This window comes from Sciurus vulgaris (genome assembly GCF_902686455.1).
Source record: "Sciurus vulgaris genome assembly, chromosome: 11".
In the NCBI taxonomy this organism is placed as follows: domain Eukaryota; kingdom Metazoa; phylum Chordata; class Mammalia; order Rodentia; family Sciuridae; genus Sciurus; species Sciurus vulgaris.
The window spans coordinates 6,821,389-6,843,856 of record NC_136472.1 but is presented as its reverse complement, the minus strand read 5'-3'; the positions used below and the strand labels follow the sequence as shown (position 1 = coordinate 6,843,856).

At 37.9% G+C, this 22,468-nt stretch overlaps 1 protein-coding gene across 4 annotated transcripts in view; it reads left to right on the top strand.

The window, feature by feature from the left end:
* Positions 1-22,468, top strand: part of KDM2A (lysine demethylase 2A) — a 104,708-nt gene that overhangs the window by 65,763 nt on the left and 16,477 nt on the right. For all 4 annotated transcript variants that reach the window (XM_079103210.1, XM_079103209.1, XM_079103211.1 and 1 more), the window contains 7 exons: positions 1,774-1,952; positions 7,211-7,317; positions 7,702-7,795; positions 9,532-9,685; positions 11,114-11,229; positions 14,681-14,807; positions 16,883-17,277. In XM_079103210.1, the coding sequence (XP_078959336.1) occupies positions 1,774-1,952; positions 7,211-7,317; positions 7,702-7,795; positions 9,532-9,685; positions 11,114-11,229; positions 14,681-14,807; positions 16,883-17,277 (1,172 nt within the window). The remainder of the gene's footprint in view (positions 1-1,773; positions 1,953-7,210; positions 7,318-7,701; positions 7,796-9,531; positions 9,686-11,113; positions 11,230-14,680; positions 14,808-16,882; positions 17,278-22,468) is intronic.

Genomic DNA, 22,468 nt, shown 5'->3' with positions numbered 1-22,468 from the left:
TTGAGGCAGGAGGATTGCAAGTTCCAGGACAGCCTAAGCAACTTAGTAAAACCCTGTCTAAATAAATAAAAATATAAACAAACAAACAAGCCTGGAGGTATAGGTCAGTGGTAGAACACCCCTGGGTTTAATCCTATCCATCCCCAATAAAAGAATAAATATTATTGGGACTGGAGGTATAGCTCAATGTAGGATGCTTGCCTAGTATGTTCAAGGCCCTGGATTCAAGTCCCAGTTCTGCAAAATGAATAAATTGTAGGAAAGCAATTATAGAATCCTGGGTATAGTTTTTTAATTTCTTTAGTACACAGATACATAAGGTCTTATTCAATCACTAGTTTCCTTTTGAATTTCCTCCTACTTTATCACTTTTTCATTTCTTCAGCAGCAGTGTTCGAGGAGTCCAATTTCTCTGCCTCCTTGCTAGCACTTATTTTCCATTTTTTATATTATGTCTCTCCTAATGAATATGAGGGGGGGTATTTCATGTCCGTTTTGATTTGGCATTGACTTTTTCTTCAAAAATATGAAGAGTGGGTTCCTTTAGTCCATTGTCTTACATTCTATATATTTTTAAATTTGTCTTACGTACTTCACTTGTCATATTCTTGTCCTCTTGCTTATTTTCTCTTGCAACTAAACTTTTGAATGCAGAGGACTAGGTCTTAGTATTATTTGGCATATCCAGCAAGACAAGGTACAGGTACATTGTAGGTATTTTTTAGTCCTATAAGTTGCACAGCTTTTTAACCTTCTCTCTGGATTTTTAGCTGTATGTTGCTTGGATTGCCCATTTAATCTTCTTGTATTGGAATTCTGTTTATTCTTATGCCTCTTTTCTTAAAACTTTCTTTGATCAATCTGGCAAAATACGAAGTTTTCCCTTTGTTTTTACTAATAAAATTGAGCACCTGCTTTGTATTGAATGTTTTATTTCATTCACTTTAAATCCTCTCAGTGGCCCAAAAGGTGACACTAGCCCTCAAAAATGTATTAAAAGATCAGAGAAGTTATATAACTTGCCCAAGTAGTACTGTAGCTGAATTTAAACATAGTTCTCTTGGGCTCCAAAACTGTTTTTTCACCCTATTATTTTAAGCTAACTCTTGTGACATTCTGCATTTTTTGTTATATTCAATGGTCAATCTGATATAGATCTTTGTATCCATCATGGCATTATTATCAGATTGTAAATATTTGTGGAATGAATGAAAAGAGGGTTTTATGTTAGAAAAAAGTATTGGCAGATTTGTGGAATAAACATATTAAACTGAAGAATGAACAGATTCAGTCTAGTACTCAATAACTAATGGATCCTTTATTCAAACTGGGGTAGATTAGGTCAATTTTCAAGCATGCAAAGTGATATTACTCAGTGGGTAAGAGCATTGACTGAAGAGTTAACCTGCCTGGGTTCTTGTCCTGTTTTGTCTTCCAAGTTAGGTGACACCTATTTTCTCATGTGTGAAATGGATGCTAATACTTTGCATTTGGAATTGTTAGGATTAAATGTGATATTAAATGTAAGGTTTAAAAACTGACAGTGTTGTAAACATGCCAAAGGGAATGATTGTTATTTTTAACCTTACCTTTCATCTTTCCCATTCTTTGTGATTTGGTTTTGATTATTCCTCTCAAGTAAGTAGTCTTTTCTTGTCCACTGCTGAGTATCCTAAACAAGAATGAAGTTTGTTTCCTTCCACTTGTGTTTTTTATTAATATGTAAAGATTTTAGTGGTTCAGTAAAGACAATCATAGCATCTTTCATGGCAGGGAGTCGTCGGATGGTGGATGTCATGGATGTGAACACACAAAAAGGCATTGAAATGACTATGGCTCAGTGGACACGCTACTATGAAACCCCGGAGGAAGAGCGAGAAAAACTTTATAATGTCATCAGCCTAGAGTTTAGCCACACCAGGCTGGAGAACATGGTGCAGAGACCTTCTACGGTTAGTCTCATTGTTTCCTTCATATTGTCATTGTTACTAGAGGGTTGTTTTTATAGTGAAGAATTTGTAACTTTTTTGCACATACCAAAATTAAGCTGAATAGGAAAGACTAGTTGTTATGATTAAGTACTGTTTTTAGAAGGCTCTTCATTTTCCAAAACACTTAATATTATATAGGATAGGATCATTCTGATTTTTATCACCAGTAGCTTAATTTAGGAACCTTGACTTTTGCATGTAATGGAGAAGAATCTTAAAATTCACTCTTAAAACCTTTGGTGGGAAGTTTGCTTAAGAAATTTCTGTCCTATAGGTTTACACCTCTTAAGAAGCTTAGGAGAAAACTGGTTTCAAGCCAGGTGTTTTATGAGATGGTTCCTTGAGTAGGATCTAGTGGGTGACTAGTAGTAATAGACTGACAATCCATGTTAAGGTAAGTTAGTTTAATTTGAATTTGAAGTTAGTTCTTCTAAAGGCAGATTTTGATTTAACCAATCTTTTAGCAAAGGAATGGCTATCTACACAATATTGGGAATCCTTTCACTTTTGGAATGTACCTAGTCATTTTTTGGACTTTTTTGTTGTTGTTTGTGGTGCTGGGGATTGAACCCAGGGCTTTGTGCATGTGAGGCAAGCACTCTACCAACTGAGCTATATATCCCCAGTCCCATTGGAGTGTTTTTGTTTTCATTAAATTCCTGACTCAGAGCTCTCGTGAAGGCAGGTATGGTGTTAACAGCATACCTGTAGTCCCAGCTACTCAGAATGCTGGGTAGGAGGTTCACTTCATTCCAGGAATTTGAGACCAACCTGGGTTACATAGGATCCTGTCTCAACAACAACAAAAACTCACCTGAGTCAGGTATTCTGCCTAGTACAGCAAAACATGAAATGTTATAGTTCTTTTATAAAAATCGAGGTCTAATTGTTTATCCTATTTCCATTGAATCCTAATTCTAAACCCTTTGATTTTCAAAGTCAAATATGGTAATAACTTCTTTGTGTTGTGTGTGTGTGTCCTTAATAAGTTCCATTATTATTACTAATACATTGATATGTGTAGATGGGGGGAATATTCTCAGTATTTCACTACTGTTTGAAGAGAAAGTGTAGTTTCTCATCTTTTTTTTTTCTTTTGAAATTGGGATTGAAGCAGGAGTGCTTAACCAGTGAGCCACATCCTCAGACTGTTTTATTTTTTATTTTGAGACAGCGTCTCACTAAATTGCAATCCTTCTGTCTCAGCCTTTCGAACCACTGGGATTACAGGCATGTGCCACTGTGCCCAGCATCACTACTTCTTGTTACTCAAGATGCTACAACTAAAAGCAGAATTTCTGTAGAAAAAGCTTCTTGGGCTGGAGGTGTGGTGCAGTAATAGAGTACTCTCCTGATGTGTGAAGCCTCAGGTTCAATCCTTGGCACTGCCCCCCCAAAAAAAATAAAAATAAAAAAGTTGCTTTTCCCCCTAGAATGACGAGAATCTTTTTATATTAGTTATCATTGTTTGGCTATGTGAAAATATAGGAATGTCAGTGGTTACAGTTTAGCCTTCTTAATAGCTAAATATGATCTACTTAGTATATGAAGAATTCAGAAATAGAGGGAGTGTAAGAATTACAATAGCATTATTTATAAATATATTTCCTTAATATTTCTGGAATTTTAATTTACAGATAACATGATTGTAGTTATAAATATAAAACTTGGCCTGAGTCATACTTTTATGTTAAGATTTAGAAATATCTGACTATTCATACATGAAGTTTTCTTTGTAGCATCCTGAATTTATTCACTTTGTCCTTAAGTTTTGTGTGTGTTTTGTTTTGTTTTGTTTTTTGAAGTACTGGGGATTGAACCAGGGATCCTTGAACTAACCTATATCCCCCATTTTTATTTTATTTAATTTGAGCCAGCGTTTCACCAAGTTGCCCAGGCTAGGCTTAAAATTTTCCATCTTCCTGCCTTAACCTCTTGAGTCTCTGGGATTATAAGTGTGTGCTACTGTGCCCAGCTTGTCCTTAGTTTTAGTTGTAGATGGACACAATACCTTTTTATTTTATTTATTTATTTTTATGTAGTGCTGAGGATTGAACCCAGTACCTCACATGTGCTAGGCAAGTGCTCTACCACTGAGCTACAACTCTAGCCCCTTGTCCTTACTTTGTTTTTGTTGTTTTTTGTGGTTTTTTTTTTTTTTTTCTGACATTTATTTTATTGGTGCATTTTAGTTGTACATAATGGTAGGGTTTGTTGTGACATTCATTCATGCACACAATATAACAATAGAATTTGATCCAGTATTTGCCCTTTCTGGAAGGGGCACTATTACTCCAAAATTCACAGGTTGCTAGATGAGAGAACCCAGTGAGAGCACATTCTAGCTTGGGATTAGGATTCTCAAAGTAACTGTTAAATAGTCACCTGTTCTTAAGCTTCCTCATTAACAACTGTTAACCAACACCCTAAGCTGATGCTTCACTTTTTCTGGCTTGCTCCTTAGTCTTAATGATAAAAATGCTAGATCATTTTATAAAATTTAGAAGAATACTGCACCATTAAATGGAGGACTGAAATCTATGAGAGGGCTCAGGAATAGAAAATTATCTTGAGGGCAGAGGTCATAATCTACCAGTATCTTTCAGGGACCTAAAACATTTCCGGAAAGACTGAGTGAACTGTTACCAAGGTCATCTCCCAAAAGTAGGCAAGCATTTTGTGAACTTGCTATATAAGCAGTAACATGCTTTTTCTACTGGTACTTTTCCCCATATTATATCCCTTCTTTTATCCTTCTCTTTTCTTGTATTTCTCAATAATGCTCTTTAATTTTTTTTTTTAATTGAGCTCAGGTTGACATACAGGGAAGTACAAAAATAAAAATAAAAAGGCAACAGATGTAACATGAACATTTGAGGAATTGGTTAATGGAAGGTCATGAGTTGCTTTCGCACTAGGTGAATAGATCAGGACCTAAATATTGGACTTCTTGCCACTTTGACCCTAGTTTTAATATAGAACAGGTTGAAACTGGTGATTGTACTTACTGAAGTCTTATTCTCTTATGGATCCTGGTATCTATCCAGAAGGATAAGCATTAACCCAACAAGAAAGTACAAATACGTAACCACAAATTTTCTCTGTAGTCAAAAGATACTGAAGAAAGGGAAACAAGAATGACTGACTTTTTGCCATGTGAGAAATTCTGTGTGTTCTAAATGAACACTGGATAAAAAATACTGATGTGTTCCCAACCCTTCCTCTCGCCATCCACACATGAAAGTGTATACTATATTGAGTAAACAATGACAGTAAAAGGACAATAAAATGACAGTAAAAGAAGATGGGCAATATTATTTGGCCACTACATTAAGAAATAGAAAGTTGAACTGAGGTTGTAGCTCAGTAATAAGAGTGCTTGCCTAGCATGTGTGAGGCACTGGGTTTGATCCTTAGCACCACATAAAAAAATAAATAAATAAAGATATTGTGTCCATCTACAACTAAAAAATATTAAAGGAAAAAAAAGAAAAAGATACAAAGTAGGGTTTTGTTTGAAGGAAAGAAAGGCATCTGTAGGTGCTTGGTTAAAACTGTTGGCGCCTTGAGTCTTGAGTAGTTTTTCCTCATCTTGTTTCTTCCATGTTGATGGTGAACTTTCCAAACTCTCCTCCACCATTGATGTCTGGATTTCCCTGGACTCATTTCTCCTATCCTTATGCACAGATTGTATTTGTCTAGATACATATTGTAAAGGAAATAAAATATCTAATATGTAGACTGTTGTTATAAAACTTACCAAATACATATTTTTTAAAAATCATAAGCAACATATTGTCAAAATTAACACTGTGCAGAACTCATGATTCTTTGCCTTTCATGCATAATCTACCTTGGAACTGTTTTTTGGAGTTTATGCTTGAGTCCAGACATTTGAAGGTGCAGATTATGTTACAATTCAGAATAAAGTGTTAACTTCATTCTGCTTTCATATCTCATTTATTTTAGCAAATATTATTTAAAATAGATGCCTAAATTCTGATAAACATTATTTCAAAGATTTAAACATGTATCTACACTTAATCTTTATAATATCTGTTTGAGGTAATAAATTTTATAGATGAGTTCCAGGCCTCACATGATCTCAAAAATATGATAGACCTGGAACTTCTCATTCCCTATCTAGTACCTTTCTCTCTCTCTCTCTTTCCTTTCCCTGTTTTTCTCTCCCTCCCTCCCTTCCTCCCTCCTTCATTCTTTCCCCTCCTCTCCCCTCCCCTCTCCTTCCCTCTCCTCTTCTCTCCTCTTTTCTTTTTCCTGTGATTAAACCCAGGGGTATTTTACCACTGAGCTATATCCCCAGCCCTTTTTTTTATTATTATTTAATTTTGAGACATGGTCTCACAAGGTTAACCCATCTTGCCTTGAACTTGGAATCTTTCTGCTTCAGCCTCTTAAATCTCTGGGATTTTGGGCCTGGGCCACCCAGTCTAATTTAGTAGTTTCCATAGCATGTTGCCCATGCAAAGGCTACAAACCTATTCTGGATTTTTTTCCTTTTTTTTTTTTTTTTTCCCCCTCCCGTATCTCCCCTCTCCTTCTCTTTTGGTATCTTAGCTATTTTAGCAATGGTATATCTTTCAGTGGTTTACCCACACCTTCCAGACAGCACCTTTTATGGATCAAAAAACCCACAGGAAATTATACAAATATTGACCTAGACGAGAGTTCTTGGTTGGACACACTGTGTTAATGGAACTCTTTTGTGTGGGGAGGGGGATATTGGGGATTGAAAACAGTGGCACTCTACCACTGAACTACATCCCCAGCCCTTTTAATTTTGAGACAGGATCTCTAAATTGCTCAGGCTGGCCTTGACTTTGCAATCATCCTGCCTCAGCCTCTAGAGTAACAGGGATTATAAGTGTACACCACTATGCCTGGTTTAATGACTTTTTTTTTTTTGGTGGTGCTGGGTATTTGAACCCAGGGCCTTGTGCTCACGAGGCAAGCACTCTACCAACTGAGCTATATCCCCAGCCCTAATGACTTCATTTTGATGAATGCTGTGTTTAGTCTTTGTTCTTATCTTAGTTATTTCTAGACTGTTTGCCTCATGAACATAAGATTCACTAGCAGATTGTTTTAATTTACTAATAACTGTCTTTTGTTGTGTATTTAAAGAAATTCTGTTTTTCTTGATTTTAAAATTGAAACTCCAACTCTTTCCTTGGTGCCTAAATGTCTTCTTTTTAAAGGTGGATTTCATTGACTGGGTAGACAACATGTGGCCAAGGCATTTGAAGGAAAGTCAGACTGAATCAACAAATGCCATTCTGGAGATGCAGTACCCTAAAGTGCAGAAGTAAGTGACTGACTGACTGTATTTTCCTTAATTTGCTATGGGGGACCAAAGTGATATCAACTAGTTCCTCCCTTTTGAGCTTTGCTGTGTACTAAATAATAAAAAACTTGAATATTTTTAAGAGTAGACTTTATGGTTCCAAAAGAAAGAGGGAGGGTGTGTGTGTGTGTGTGTGTGTGTGTGTGTGTGTGTGTATGCATGCACACATACATACCACAGCACTTGATCCCATGGTTAAAGGACAGAAAATATCCTGGTAGTGTGATGACTTGAAATTGCATTCCTTCCACCTACTAGGGGTTGATTAAGTGGAAGAGAGTGGCATTTTGACCGATGAATTCTTTTACATCAGTGCACTAATGATGCTGCTTTTCTTTGGGTCAGGTACTGTCTAATGAGTGTTCGAGGCTGCTATACTGACTTCCATGTGGACTTTGGTGGTACCTCTGTTTGGTATCATATCCACCAAGGGGGAAAGGTACGGTCATACTTGTGATGGGGGTTGGAATCTGAAGCCAATTATATGATTTTGCTTCGGTTCTTGCATGCTTAATATACCATAGAAATGAATCTCTTAGGAATTGCCCCTGTTCACATCTGGAGAGAATTGTAGAGTAAGCTGACCTTTGTGGCTAGTGTTCAGTAGAAGTAGGAGTTTTAATATTTATCTAGTCCATTGTCATTACACCAGTATTGGCACAGTACTTAGGAATTCTCAATAGTCCTGTTTCTAGATACCCAAAGGAGAGTCTTCAAAATGAAGCCAAGATGATTTTAGGACAATATAATTTCTGAACTTGAAAGTGTAATAATGTAGTGGAAGCAAACACAAATTTTGGACAGATTCACAATGAAATCAGCAAGTGAGGATCCAAACCATTTTTCCCTGTATGAAGGCATTTGTCTGAAATGTGGCCAAAGGAAGCCTTTGTGTCCTTTCTGAGGATGTAAATAGATTTTGAAAGAGTATCTTTTTTTTTTTTAAATCTTTATTTATTTTTTTTATGTGGTGTTGAGAATCAAATCCAGTGCATTGCACATGCTAGACATGTGCTCTACCACTGAGCCACAACCCCAGCCCCAGTACCTTTATTCTTGAAGAATTATACTCCAGCTTGTTGGAGTGTTTTTGAATGTTATGTGGTAATAGAAATGTAGAATTAATATCAGAGAAGCCAGGCATGATAGTATACACCTGAATCCAGTTCCCAGCAACTCAGGAGGCTAAGGCAGGAGGATCAGAAGTTTGAGGCTAATTTGGGCAATTTAGTGAGATCCTATCTCAAAAAATAAGTGTAGCTGGGGGTGTAGCTCAGTGATAGATTGCCCCAAATTAAGTCCCCAGACCACAAAATAGATGATAGATTAGACTAGAAATGAATATTAGAGGCTTTTTAGTGTTAGCCTTTTCTCCCCTACTAAAAATTAATACATTTATGAGCAAAAGTAGAAATGACATGAAATGTGAGGTCTTTTTATAGAACAGCTATACCTCTGAATCCAAAAGTCATTTTTTTTTTTTTTAACTTTAGATTCATATATCTTAAGTGTTGTTCTCGTTCTCTTAGTTACTTCCCTGGAACAAAGCAACCCCGGCCTATCTCTTAAAGATATTGTACCTGGGGTTTGGGATATAGCTAAGTCGGTAAAGTGCTTACCTCACAAGCACAGGCCCTGGGTTCAAATCCCCAGCACTGCAAAAAAAATAAAAATAAAAATAAAAGATATTATACCCAAATAACTCTGCTGCTTAGGACTTTAGCAGCCAGATAGCCAGGGATTTTTGAGTGGTTGCCTAGGTAAGGAGCTGAATGTTTTATTTCTCTGTGAGTTCTGGATGGGTTCTACATTCTACAGTCAGATCCCAGGGAATTCCTGATACTGGATGACCAGAAAGGTTTACTACTTCCTTAGGCCCTGAGTGTTTCTCAAGTAGGCTAGGTAAGGAGCTGAATGTTTTATTTCTCTGTGAGTTCTGGATGGGTTCTACATTCTACAGTCAGATCCCAGGGAATTCCTGATACTGGATGACCAGAAAGGTTTACTACTTCCTTAGGCCCTGAGTGTTTCTCAAGTAGGCAAACTCTACAGACTGGAAGAATTACTTACCTACCTTCTACCTGGTAGTTTTAACTTTGAACCTATTTAGCAGTTGAAGGAAACGACTGGGTCATGTCAATGGCTGTTAACAGACTGGAGTCTTTTAACTCACAGGTCTTCTGGCTCATCCCCCCTACAGCCCACAACCTGGAGCTGTACGAGAACTGGCTGCTGTCAGGGAAACAGGGAGACATCTTTCTGGGTGACCGGGTGTCAGATTGCCAGCGCATTGAGCTCAAGCAGGGCTATACCTTCGTCATTCCCTCAGGTAAGCAGAGTAGGGAAAAAAGCTGATGGGCTAGGGTTGTAATACCAGGGTGGGCAGCAAACAGTGGTGTCTTTCCTATCATTATGGGGTAGATACTGAGGGGGGAAAACCACACACATACATTTTGTACGTGTGGCTAAACATTGGACCCAGGGGCACTCTGCCACTGAGCTGCATCTTGTCCCTCCTTCCCCCCCTTTTTTTTCTGAGACAAAGTCTTGCTAAGTTATGTTGCCCAAGCTGGTCTTGAAGTTGTGATCCTCCTGAGTCCCTGGAATTATTGGTATACACTACTGTGCCTACCTGAGAATGTATGTGTGTGTGTGCGCGCGCGCGCGTGTGAATTTTTTTTTTAAAGGCAGTGATTTAACACTAAAGAGGTATAACAGAATTGTAAGTGGAGGCTTTTCAAAAGATTTATATGTATGGTGCCCCACATTAGCTTCAGTAATTCAGAATCTCTACAGAGAGAACTTCATCTGTAGGTAATGTGTCACCCTTGGTGAATAACTATCTAATCTTCTAGAACAGCTGAAAGCTAGAGTGCTTTGAATCAGCAAATATTTTTTTATCAAGTCACTAGTTCCAGAGTAAATACTAAGAACAGATTTTAGCCAGGTGCAGTGGCACATGCCTGAAATCCCAGCTATTTGGGAGGCCAAGATAGAAGGATGGCAAGTTGAAGACCAGCCTGAGAAATGTAGCAAAACCATCTTTCAAAACGAAAAATATAAATAGTTAGGAATGTATCTCAGTGGCAGAGTACTCCTGAATTCAACCAGTTCAATCCCCAGTACAGAAGGAAAAAAAAAAAAACATATTTTGGAATCACCAACCTTTTTGAGAATATTGACTATACATTTACCTTCTGTATACACTTTGGTGAGTATTTAAATCTGTATTTTATTTTGTTGTAAGGAGTAAATGAGAACATAACTGTCTTCTACAGAGGTGGTTCATAGTTGGTGTACCAGTAACAACCTTTATTAAAAGTTTTTTAAGCTGAAGATGTAGCTCACTCAGTGTTAGAATGCTTTGCCTGCCATGGCAAGGCCTTGGGTTTGATCCCCAGCAACACACACAATACACATTTCTTACACTGGACATGGTGGTATGTACCTGTAGTTCCAACAACTTGTGAGAGAGGTGGAAGGATTGCTTAAGTGCACAAGTTTAAGATCAGCATAGCAAAATCCTGTTTCAAAAAAAAAAAAAAAAAAAAGTTTCTTAAATGGATTTTCTCATTCAGTGCTCACCAGCATTATCCTGGTTTGAGAAAATTGAGAAATGAAGTACCTTGACCAACCATTAAGTACCAGAATCAGACAGAGAAAAAGAGTGTGATCTAGGAGCCTTATACTGTTATTCTGAGAAAGCCATACTGCAGTGTGTGCCTTCAGCTCCTTCCTCCATTCCCTTTCCTTCCAGGCTGGATTCATGCTGTGTACACTCCTACAGACACATTAGTGTTTGGAGGCAACTTTTTGCATAGCTTCAACATCCCCATGCAGTTAAAGATATACAACATCGAAGATCGGACACGGGTAAGTAATTTTATGTAACATTTCATTGTGAACAGGTTTACCCCACTTAAGACAGATATTACAATAGATTAATGGATATTTTATCAAAACCTGAGATTTTCTTTGAGTTAAAATACAATGTTGACATTTTGGGAAAAGTAATTTTAGCAGAATTGATATACTTGGTTTTGTGGACTTCAATTCTTTGACGTTTTTGGTATCTTGGATTTTTATAGGACTAGAGATGGATATCTGGTACTTTCCTCGGCTATGCGTTTTATTTTTACACTCAATAGAATTTGGCATAAAGTGCTTTGTTAATTCAAGTTCACGTATCTTTATTCCGATTACTAATACTCAAACCATCTTATTTTAATACATAAAATCTATATGTATAGTCTTTTTCATCTGGAGTTTCATGAAAAAAATTAAGCTCTGTAGAAAATAATTCGTAAGTCTTATTTTCTCAGTTTTCTCTAGAATGGTACTGAACTGACTGGTGCCATTCTAGTTGCAAAGGAAAGAGTTAATCGTTAGACACCATGGATACCTAAAGCAAGAGTTGGCAAACTTTATGTAAAGACCCAGATAGTAAGTGTTTGCTTTGTGGGCCATAATGTATCTGTTGCATCTGCTTATTTTACCCTGCCTTATATAATGAAACACTTATGCATACTTCAAATAAAATGAAGTTGTCTCTATGATACTTTCCAGTAATCCCAGCTACTTGGGAGACTGAGGCAGGAAGATTGTAAATTCAAGGCTAGCCTTGGCTGCTTACTAAGACAGAACTGGGGATTGAACCCCAGGGCCTTCTGCACATGAGGCAATCTGTCACTGAACTACATCCCTACCCAATCCCTTTTAAAAAATTTCGAGACAAGAGTCTTGCTGAGTTGCTAGCCTGGACTTAATCTTGCAATCCTCCTGCTTCAGCCTTCCAGCCTGAGTATCTAGGACTGTAGGCACTTGCCACCATGCCCAGCCTAAGAAGAAAATAAAGGATACAGTGCCCTTATTTTATTTTCTTCCTCTTCCTCCTCTATTTCTTCTTCCCCCTCTCCCCACCTCCTTTCTCTGTCTCTGTATCTCTCTCTCTCTCTCTTTTTTTTTTTTTTTTTTTTCCATACTAGGGATTGAACTCAGGTCCTTGCTCTTGCTAAGCAAACTCTGTATCACTGACCTACATCCCAGTCCTTTAAATTTTTTATTTAGAGAGACAAGATCTCACTAAGCTGCCCAGGCTGGCTTCTAACTTGTAGTATTCCTGCCTCAGTACCTTAAGTAACTGTGATTATAGGCTTGTGCTATCAGAACTAACTGCTCTTCTTTTTTTGATAGTGGGGATTGAACCCAGAGATGCTTAACCACTGAACCACATCCCCAGCCCTTTATCTTTTTGGAGACAAGAGTCTCACTAAGTTGCCCAGGTTGGCCTCAAACTGTGATCCTCCTGCCTCAGCCTCCAGGCATGCACCACTGTGCCTGGCAGCTGCTCTGCTTTTTAAAAATTACCAGCTCTCAACAGATTTCTAGAGGGCTGTAGAGTTTGTAGTTGTCCTAGACTCCCACAGTCCCTTCGAGAAAACCGTTGATATACTTTGAAGGCTAGTGGAAAATCATGGAATGTTATATTTAATTTTGGGAGACCAAATACCTATTTATTCTTACCCCACACATATACTCTCCTCTTTACCAGAAGTAAATTAATTAAAACAATATTTTTTCTTTTTTTTTTGTTTTGTTTTGTTTTGTTTTGTTTTGTTGGTACCAGGGACACTTAACCACTGAGCCACATCCCCAACCCTTTTTTATATTTTATTTAGAGATAGGGTCTTGCTAAATTGTTCGGGACCTCACTAAGTTCCTGAAGCTAACTCTGAACTTATGATACTCCTGTCTCAGCCTCCCAAGCCACTGGGATTATAGGCGTGTGCCACTGTGCCTGGCTAATTTAACTGTTAAGAGAGGAAAAACCTCATCTAGTTAGTTATTAAAGCTGTAACCATGTAATAAGAGATTTAGATTCAGAGTCTTGCTATTCTGCATTGGAAAGCTAATTGGTGTTGGCTATGTAAAATACATTCCTCTCCTGCCTTTTGACAAAAATGTGGTCTTCTCATTCCACACGAATGCCCCGTGACCTGGTAGGTTTTTGAAAAGGAACTTCCATCCAGTTCTCTTTCATTCAGAAAGACTACCTGACAGAGGCCTCTCTTTTTTTTTTATCGGGGGTGGGTACCAAGGATTGAACTCAGGGCCACACAACCACTGAGCCACGTGCCATATCCCCAGCCCTATTTTGCATTTTATTTAGAGACAGGGTCTCACTGAGTTGCTTAGCGCTTCACTTTCGCCGAGGCTAGCTTTGAACTCTTGATCCTCCTGCCTCAGCCTCCTAGACTGCTGGGATTACAGGCATGTGCCACTGTGCCCAGCCTGAAAGGTGAAGTGATCACTCCAAAATAGGAGGAGATGGAAATATCCTCAGGAGTTGCATTTTCAAAACTACATTTGGCTTTTGAGACATGACTTCTCAAAAAATAATTTCTTTTTAAAGACAAAATATGTCTATGATAGTCTGCATTAGTTTTCTCACCAATTTGCCTTTTCCTTGATAGTGGCAGATCTAAAGGGCATTTCCTTTTATTATTATTCAACTGGAATAATTTTTCAAATGCTCTTTGGGGAGAATAGGAAGAAAACTCGTAGTACTTTTGAGAGAGAATAGAAAGAAAACTAAAGACAGTGGCTGATGTGGCTGATCAGGCCACATGAAATATTAATCTGATTTATGGACGTACCATCTTGGCAAAGTGTATAGGTAAGCTGAGAGTTGACGGTGGGGAAAGTAGTGTTGTCCCCTGAGCTCCACACCTTGAAAATGAGTCTCAAGCTATATTTTATACATGTAATGACCTACTGTGATCATATCATTTCACCTCATATTCTGTTTTTCCATTAGATTCTTTGTTCCTTGGTCTTTTGATTCAGAGTAAAACTATAATAAAGCAAGAGTACCTGGCATGCCTTTTATCTGACTAATTCTGAAACAATTTTCACAAGTATGTTGTGTCTTACTCTAAACATTTTACCCTCTGTCCCCAGACCAAATTAGTTACTTTATTTATTTTGCAGTGCTAGGGCCTCACATGTGGTAGGTAAGCACTCTGCCTCTGAGCTACATCCCTAGCCCTAAGAATTTCTTTTTGATACTCTTTACTCAACCAAGACAGCTTCTTGGTGGTCCTGAATGGTCTTCTGAAATACCTTTTGTCTACCATGATTGTGTCCCAAGGCCAACATTTTCTAAGTTGATGGATTGACTTAAGTTTTTGTTTGAAATGCCAATTCAAGTTTGGAGGTTGACTGGCAAGAATTTTTCCTTGGTTAATTATTACAGTCATTCAGTTTGTTTCAGTTCTTTCCTCGAAAATCATCCAACTTTTCTCATTGTTCTGTCCCTCTGTAGGTTCCAAATAAGTTCCGCTATCCATTCTACTATGAGATGTGTTGGTACGTGTTGGAGCGCTATGTGTACTGTATAACCAACCGCTCCCACCTAACTAAGGAATTTCAGAAAGAATCCCTCAGCATGGGTAAGTATTTGGCCTTCATGAACTTTCAGGACACCTTTAGCCCAGGAATATTCAGTAGGCTGTTCTGCCTGTTTTTTGTTTGTTTGGGTTTTTTACTTATCCACTTAGAATTACCAAATTCATTCCCTGAGGTTGAACACTAGATACCCATCTAGCTGTGAATTACTTGTGAAAAGAAATACTCTGGATCTGATCTTTGAGTCGCTAGTATGTAGCTCTTTAAGAAGGCGATCATTTGTCTGATTATCTTATTGTATAGAGAATGGTCTTTGGCACAGTATTTCATCAAAACACCTCTTCTAGGCGGTCTACTATGCAGTTTACATGCAATAAATTTTTGTTATTACCTGCGAGGTAGGTATAATCCCCATTTTACAAATGGGAACATTAGATTCAAGTAGATTAAAAGACTTGTCCATGATGTTAGAGTTAATAAGTGAATAAGTGGCAGAACTGCAGCTCAGATCAGGCTAGTCAGATTCTAAAATTGGAGAGGAACCAAAACTAATATACTATGATCATGTGTTCCTTTGGAATCTTCAAATTCAAAGAAAATATTTCTTACTTTAGCATTTTTTTCTTACCCAATTACTCATGGTGTATACTCTCATTTGAAAATTTAACATGCTCACAAAGTGTGAAAGAAGGATAGAGAGTTGTATATACAGCAGAATCCAATCCTGTTTTTAAATAGATCTAATCATAATTACACACATATGCATAGAAAAAGATGGAAAGAAAATACATTGCATTGTTTGATTATTATCCCAGGGTAAAGGGATAAAGCATTTTCTAAGTTATTTGTATTAAATGGGTCGTTTTCATAATAATAAAAAAGGACCAGTGCTGTTATCACTGTTTTTAACTATCAGAACCTTTCTTTTCAAAAAGGTGACTACATAATTTGGTTATCTATGTTGCTAGGATTTCAACTCTCCAAAGCTTTATTTTATGACCAAAACTTTCTACAAAAATACTTAAGTTTGGCCAGGTGCAGTGGCACATGCCTGTAATCCCAGCACTCAAGAAGCTGAGACAAGGAAGATTGTGAGTTCAAAGCCAGCCTCAGCAAAAGTGAGGCACTAAGCAACCCAGTGAGACCCTGTCTCTAAATAAAATACAAAATAGGGCTGGGGATGTGGCATGTGGCTCATGGGCGAGTGCCCCTGAGTTCAGTCCCCAGTAACCCCTCGCCCCAAAAATACTTAAGTTTATGTGCTTCATACTTTCTACTTTTTTAGAAGATAATGAAATCATAATCCTGAATTTAAGCTTAAATCTGAAACCCATTTACAGCCCCTTTAGTAGGTAGCAAAGACTGAGTTCCTCCCAACTTCCCCCTCAGCGCCCCCTGCCCCCCTCCCAAGTTCTGGTGATTAAACCCAGGACTTAGCCCATACTAGACCAGCACTCTATCACTGAGCTGCATCCCTGTCCTTTTTTAATCTTATTTTGAGACAGCGTCTCACTTAATAGAAATGCAGCTGACTGTTACCTCAGTTGTCCCGCTAGAGCAGAATCCTGTTTCTAACCCATAATCATAATTTTTTGATGTTGAACTAATTGATTGTAATAAGGAGAGACACCAGAGGGTGAATCCAGGGGCACTTAACCACTCAAGCACATCCCTAGCTCTTTTGATTTTTTAATTTTGAGACAGTGTCTTTCTTGCTAAGTTGCTAAGGGCCTCACTCACTAAGTTGCTGAGGCTGGCTTTGAACTTGTGATCCTACTGACTCAGCTGCCCGAGCTGCTAGGATTACAGGTGTGCTCCATTGCACCTGATGAGAGACCATTTTTAAATGACAGTTTTTGTGGGGACTAGGGTCACAGCTCTTGGTAGAGTACTTGCCTAGCATGTATGAGGCACTGGGATGGATCTTCAGCACCATATAAAAATAAATAAATAAAATAAAGGTATTGTATCCATCTACAGCTAAAAAAATTTTTTTAAAAAAAATGACAGTTTTATTATTTCTAACCTCAAGGTCCCTTCCATGCCACCTATTTTTCTTGTTGATCACATGGCTAAGTGGCATGTACTTACTTACTGCATTTTTTCTTTGTATTGGTAGATTTGGAGTTAAATGGGTTGGAGTCTGGAAATGGGGATGAGGAAGGAGTCGACCGAGAACCCCGACGCTTGAGCAGTAGGCGTTCTGTCCTCACTAGCCCTGTAGCCAATGGTGTCAACCTGGATTATGATGGACTGGGCAAAACCTGCCGAAGTCTTCCAAGTCTGAAGAAAACTTTGTCTGGGGACTCATCCTCTGACTCTAGCCGGGGCTCCCACAATGGCCAAGTGTGGGATCCCCAGTGTAGTCCCCGAAAGGACAGGCAAGTGCATTTGACCCATTTTGAGCTTGAAGGCCTTCGCTGCCTTGTAGATAAGTTGGAGTCTCTGCCACTACACAAGAAGTGTGTCCCCACAGGGATAGAAGACGAAGATGCGCTCATTGCTGATGTAAAGGTAAGCAGTAGTTGAACTGGCTAAGGCAACCAGTTTCTGGATTTGGAGGGAGAAAGTGTAGGGATTTAGGATAATCCCTGATTTCTTTCACAAAGAAGTTAATACATGCTTGTGTTTGTTAATATTGCTCAGTGTTTAAGTTCCTAGAATGAAGTGAGACCCCATTGACATTTGTTTTCAACAAATGTTCCTAAAAACATAATTAAGGATGACCCTCTAAATAAAGTTGAACCTGATAAATGTTTACATTAAGAAATAATACTTTATGGGAGGCTGAGACAGGAAGATTGCAAGTTCAGAAGCCAGCCTCAGCAGTGGTGTGGCACTAAGCAACTCAGACCCTGTCTCTAAATAAAATACAAAATAGGGCTGGGGTTGTGGCTCAGTGTTCGAGTGCCTCTGAGTTTAATTCCCAGAACCCCACCCTCTAGCAAAAAAGAGGATACTTTAAACCTAAGTTAATGCTCAAATGTAGAGGCCTATTTTAAGACAAAAGAGAAACTAATAGCATTCTCATCCTAAACAAATTGAGAGTAAAGAAATTGTTCTATGCTGGCATATATTGAGTAAATTTAGCATCTTTAGTTCCAAATTCATCTAGTATTGAAACTTAAATACATTAGGACAAAACAAAATGTCATTTTAAACATAATTCATTATGTTACTTTATTAAGTTTCCTCATAGTGTATATATTTCTTCACACACACACACACACACACACACACACACACACACACACCACACAGAATTGAACCCAGTGGCACTTTCATGCTGAACTACACTCCCAATCTTTTTTATTATTTAGTTTGAGAAAGGATTTTGCAAAGTTTCTGAGGCTGGCCTCAAATTTGTGATCCTCCTGTCTTGGCTGAGTCACAGGGATTACAGTCACACATTACTACATGCGACTTTTTATAAAAAAAAAACACCAGTATTTGGAACTTTATCTTAGGTGCAGGGCATGGATATGTGTATTAGGAAGCTAGTCCACAGTTGGTAATATTATTTTAGAAAGCTACCACAGGTCTGGGAGTCTGGCTTAGTGCTAGAGTGCTTACCTGTCATATGTGAGACCCTAAATTTGGTCTTTCATACTACCAAAAATTAAGAACATATAGGGAATAATTTTGTAACCAAAAAATGGAGTAAAATTCTCATTGTAGGTTTTCCATCATTGATTCCTGATTCAGGTTTTCCTTGATTACATTATACCCAGCTTATACTACCCCAGGAAAGAATTCTAAGACTGGAATCAGACTTCCTCTTTCTCCTGCCCCTTTTCTCTTTTCACAGTTTCAGGATATAATTTTAATTATATCTTGGGTTGTTCATGCATCAGTAAACATTTTTAAAAATTACAGAATTATCTAAAAAGGATGGTAACCTGGTGAGGTTGGTCCTCTTCAATAGTGGTAGAAGCTGGGCAGTTGGTATTAGAGTTTGATTTTGTAAGGCGTGCTCTAAAAGAGGCAAGTGGTATTATCATGGCTTGTATATGAGGAAGGAAATGACCAAGCTTCAGGTTAGAATGGTCCCATTTTTTTAATGACTAATGTGCATGCTAAGTTTAGCTATATTTTCCCAGACTTACAAGTTAAATCCCAAACTAGACCCCTTTGTGAGCAAAGGACATTGAGGTTTTTCTTTTGCACTGTTGTGGAACTTATATAACTCTTATCCTAAGAGTTTTTTAAGTGTAACATCTTCCTTCTTATATACAGAAGTCTCTTTTTATGTAGCTCTTTATCGTGAATGCATGTGGGAAACAATAAATTGTGATTTTTGAGACTTGTTCACTTGTATAATTATCTTTAGGAACTATAAAGAAAGATGTGTAAAATTATATCTGATAACATTCTTTTGGCCTGAGTGTCTTATATTTTTGATTCATGGAAGTGAAGAATATCTTCATTCCTAAAGGTTGTCTATAGATAGATTTGACTCCATAGAATCCAGTTGTAGAAAGCCATTTTGTACTCCACTAATCAGGATCAAGTATCCTGGTAGAAATACACAGACTCCTGTAAGTAAAACCATTGGAATAGTTTCAAGTTAAATAAGGAGATTTGAGGAGGTAATGGTATACCAGGGGAAAATGTAGAAAGATTTGGGTCAAATATTATGCAGAATGAAAGGAAGGGGCAGCAGCAAGGGGAATGAGTTAAGAAGAAACCTCTAGAAAGAACTCCTGGATTATGAAAGCACATGGGGAGAGCTGCTTTTTATTCTTTTTTAAATCAAAATCACGGGAAAACATGGCTGCCAGTACTGGCCAAGATATAGTGACAGAGGTCAGAACATGAGGGACTAGTGGCTTGAGGGATAACTACATAGATTGACAATGTTTGAATTCTTTCCTCAGGGGCTTGTCCATACCTTCTTATTTGCCCCAAACAAGAGAAGTCAACATACAGCCGCACCTATAGTCCCAACTTCCTGGGAAACTTAAGCCAGAGAATTACTTGAGCTGAAGGTCTGAGACCAGCCTGGGCAACATAGCAGGATCCCATCTCTTTAAATAAAAAAACAAACAAAAAAACAGCCATTATCAGAAGACAGCAGATTTAGATCTCAACTCTATAGTAATTTAAGATCAAATGAATGAATAATATTCTTATATGTGACTAGTTACTTTTAATGAGAGACTCAGATATATAGTAAGTTTGGAGTTTGAATACTTTGAGAATTTAAGCATCACTAAAGAGAAAAACAAACAAAAAAAAAAGATTGGGGGCTGGGGATATAGCTCAGTTGGTAGAGTGCTTGTCTTGTAAATACAAGGCCCTGGGTTCAATCCCCAACACTGGAAAAAAAAAAAAAAAAAGTGCCTTAGATTAAATGGGGCTGGGATGTGGCTCAGAGGTGGAGTGCTTGTCTAGCATGTGTGAGGCACTGGGTTCCATCCTCAGCAACACATTTAAAAAAAAAAAAAAGATTGGATTGAGTAGGCACAGAATCATTGCACAGCTGGGGATTCTGCAGTGCCAGAGAACTTAGTGTTCATAGATCTAATGGCTTCACTGCAATGGGGGACAAAAGGAGGCAACACAGAAGTTTACTGTTTCTGCAGAGAGAGGAATTGTTTCCTGTTAAAAACTATCTGGGGGCTGGGGAGGTAGCTCATTTGGTAGAGTGCTTGCCTCACAAGCACAAGGCCCTGAGTTCGATCCCCAGTACCACAAAAAAACAAGCAAACAAAAAAACTATCTGGTTCTTAGAACTAACTAGTAGAAGAAATGACAGGAAAAGTAATGAGATGAAATACCCATAATTACATATTCCTGGAAGAAAAGTTCATTTTAGTGCTGGTAAAAGGACTTTGAAGGTTCTAAAATGTTAATTTCTATAGTGTTAAAGAATAATAGAATTATAGAATTAGAAGGAGATTAAATGAAAAATAGGACATTTTTAGGGTGTTGACTTACTGGTAAAGTAAATGACTTACTATTGAATTACTGGTTCTGTTTGAGAAGAATGTGGGTAACCTTGACTCCTAAAAAGTGTATTAAAGGTACCCTGTGAGGTGAGGTATTCTATTTCTAAAACTGAAAAGTTGCAACCTTAATATATGTTGAAATAGAAAGACGAAACCTTGAGCTGTATATACAACCCCATCCATGTAAGCAGAGTGTGTGTTGTGTATGTTTGTACATTACAGGGATTCTGGTTGGGTCACATCACACTGATAACAGCTGACCAAAACAGGGTGATAGGAGTTAGCTGGAAGGATTTGCATTTTTAGTGGGACTTCATTGTTTTGTTTGTGTCCTTTTTTGATGATAAAGGAGTTCATGGTATGTACACATCTATAAAAAGAAAGTTTTTGATAAGTCTGATAATCATATTCCATGATTGTACATTCTAGGCAAGTGCTGTGCTACTGATCTACAGTCCCATCCCTTTTTATTTTGAAACAGGTCACAAAGCTGCCTATGCTGACCTAAAACCTGCCATCCTCCTGCCTCAGCCTCTCTGGTAGCTGGAATTACAAGTGTGTGCCACACTTTTCTGACTCTTGGACAAATTACTTGTTTTGTTTTGTTTTTTTCGGTGCTGGGGATTGAACCCAGAGCCTCCTGCATGCTAAGCAAGCATTCTACAACTCATCTATATCCATAGTCCATGTTACTGGGTTTATGAAAGCCTGTTTTCTCCTTTGTAAAGTTATCTCACAGGATTGCTGTTTACATTTATCATGAGGGCTAGGGGTATAGCTCAATAGTAGACATGTGCTTATCAGCAGGTAGAAGGCCTGGGGTTCAATCCCAGCACCAAACACATATTAATACACTCACACCCCAACCCAATCCCTAAAACAAAAACTTAATGTTAGCAAAGCAGTACAATTATTGTACCTAAAAAAAAATAGGTGTTATAAATCAATGAAATAATTTATTCTACTACTCTGAGGAAATTCTGCCTCCTCTGTGCCAGGAGCCAGATTGAATTTTGGGGAAACTATACAGACATGTGCTTGTCCCAACCTTAAGGGCCTTACAGTCCGGTGGTGGAACAGGCATTTAAGTAAGCCAAGAAGTAAGTGCAGTCTGGATTTACAGGTGCTATATACATGACACAGGGCACAAAGCAAACACTGAGAGGGTAAAACAGGCTAATGATACTCTTATCAAAGATTCTAACATTTTATTTTGTAACTATAGTCTAAAAATTTACACTAGACCCCATCCCAAGAATATGATGGGACTGAAGCAGAGAGTTAGGGATAGCTGGGTGCTGTGGTGCACATCAGTAATTCCAGCAATTCTGGAGACTGTAGAAGGTATGAAAGTTCAAGGGCATCCTGGGCAATTTAATGAGACCCTCTGCAACTTAGACCCTGTTTCAAAAAAAAAAGGAGAAAGAAAGAGGGTTGCAAGTAACTGGGGAGGTAGTAATAAGGAATTTTCTTCATCTTAAACTTTGGGGGAATGATTCTGACATTAATAAGAAAAGAACTGGTGGAAGACCCAGTTTAATCAGCTCTTCATCCATTAAGCCAATTTTTAAAAACTCAGCCTTTACAAATAAAACTTAATTTGTAATTTTTACCAACATATTTTTAATAATTCACATTCTTACTGAATAGAAAGTTTTAAAAAACTAAATTATAAGGCACTTAAGGTTAAGTTAAAATGTATATAATTCTTTAAAGTATTTTAATTGTAGCCCTGTATTGTATGTCATGTTCTA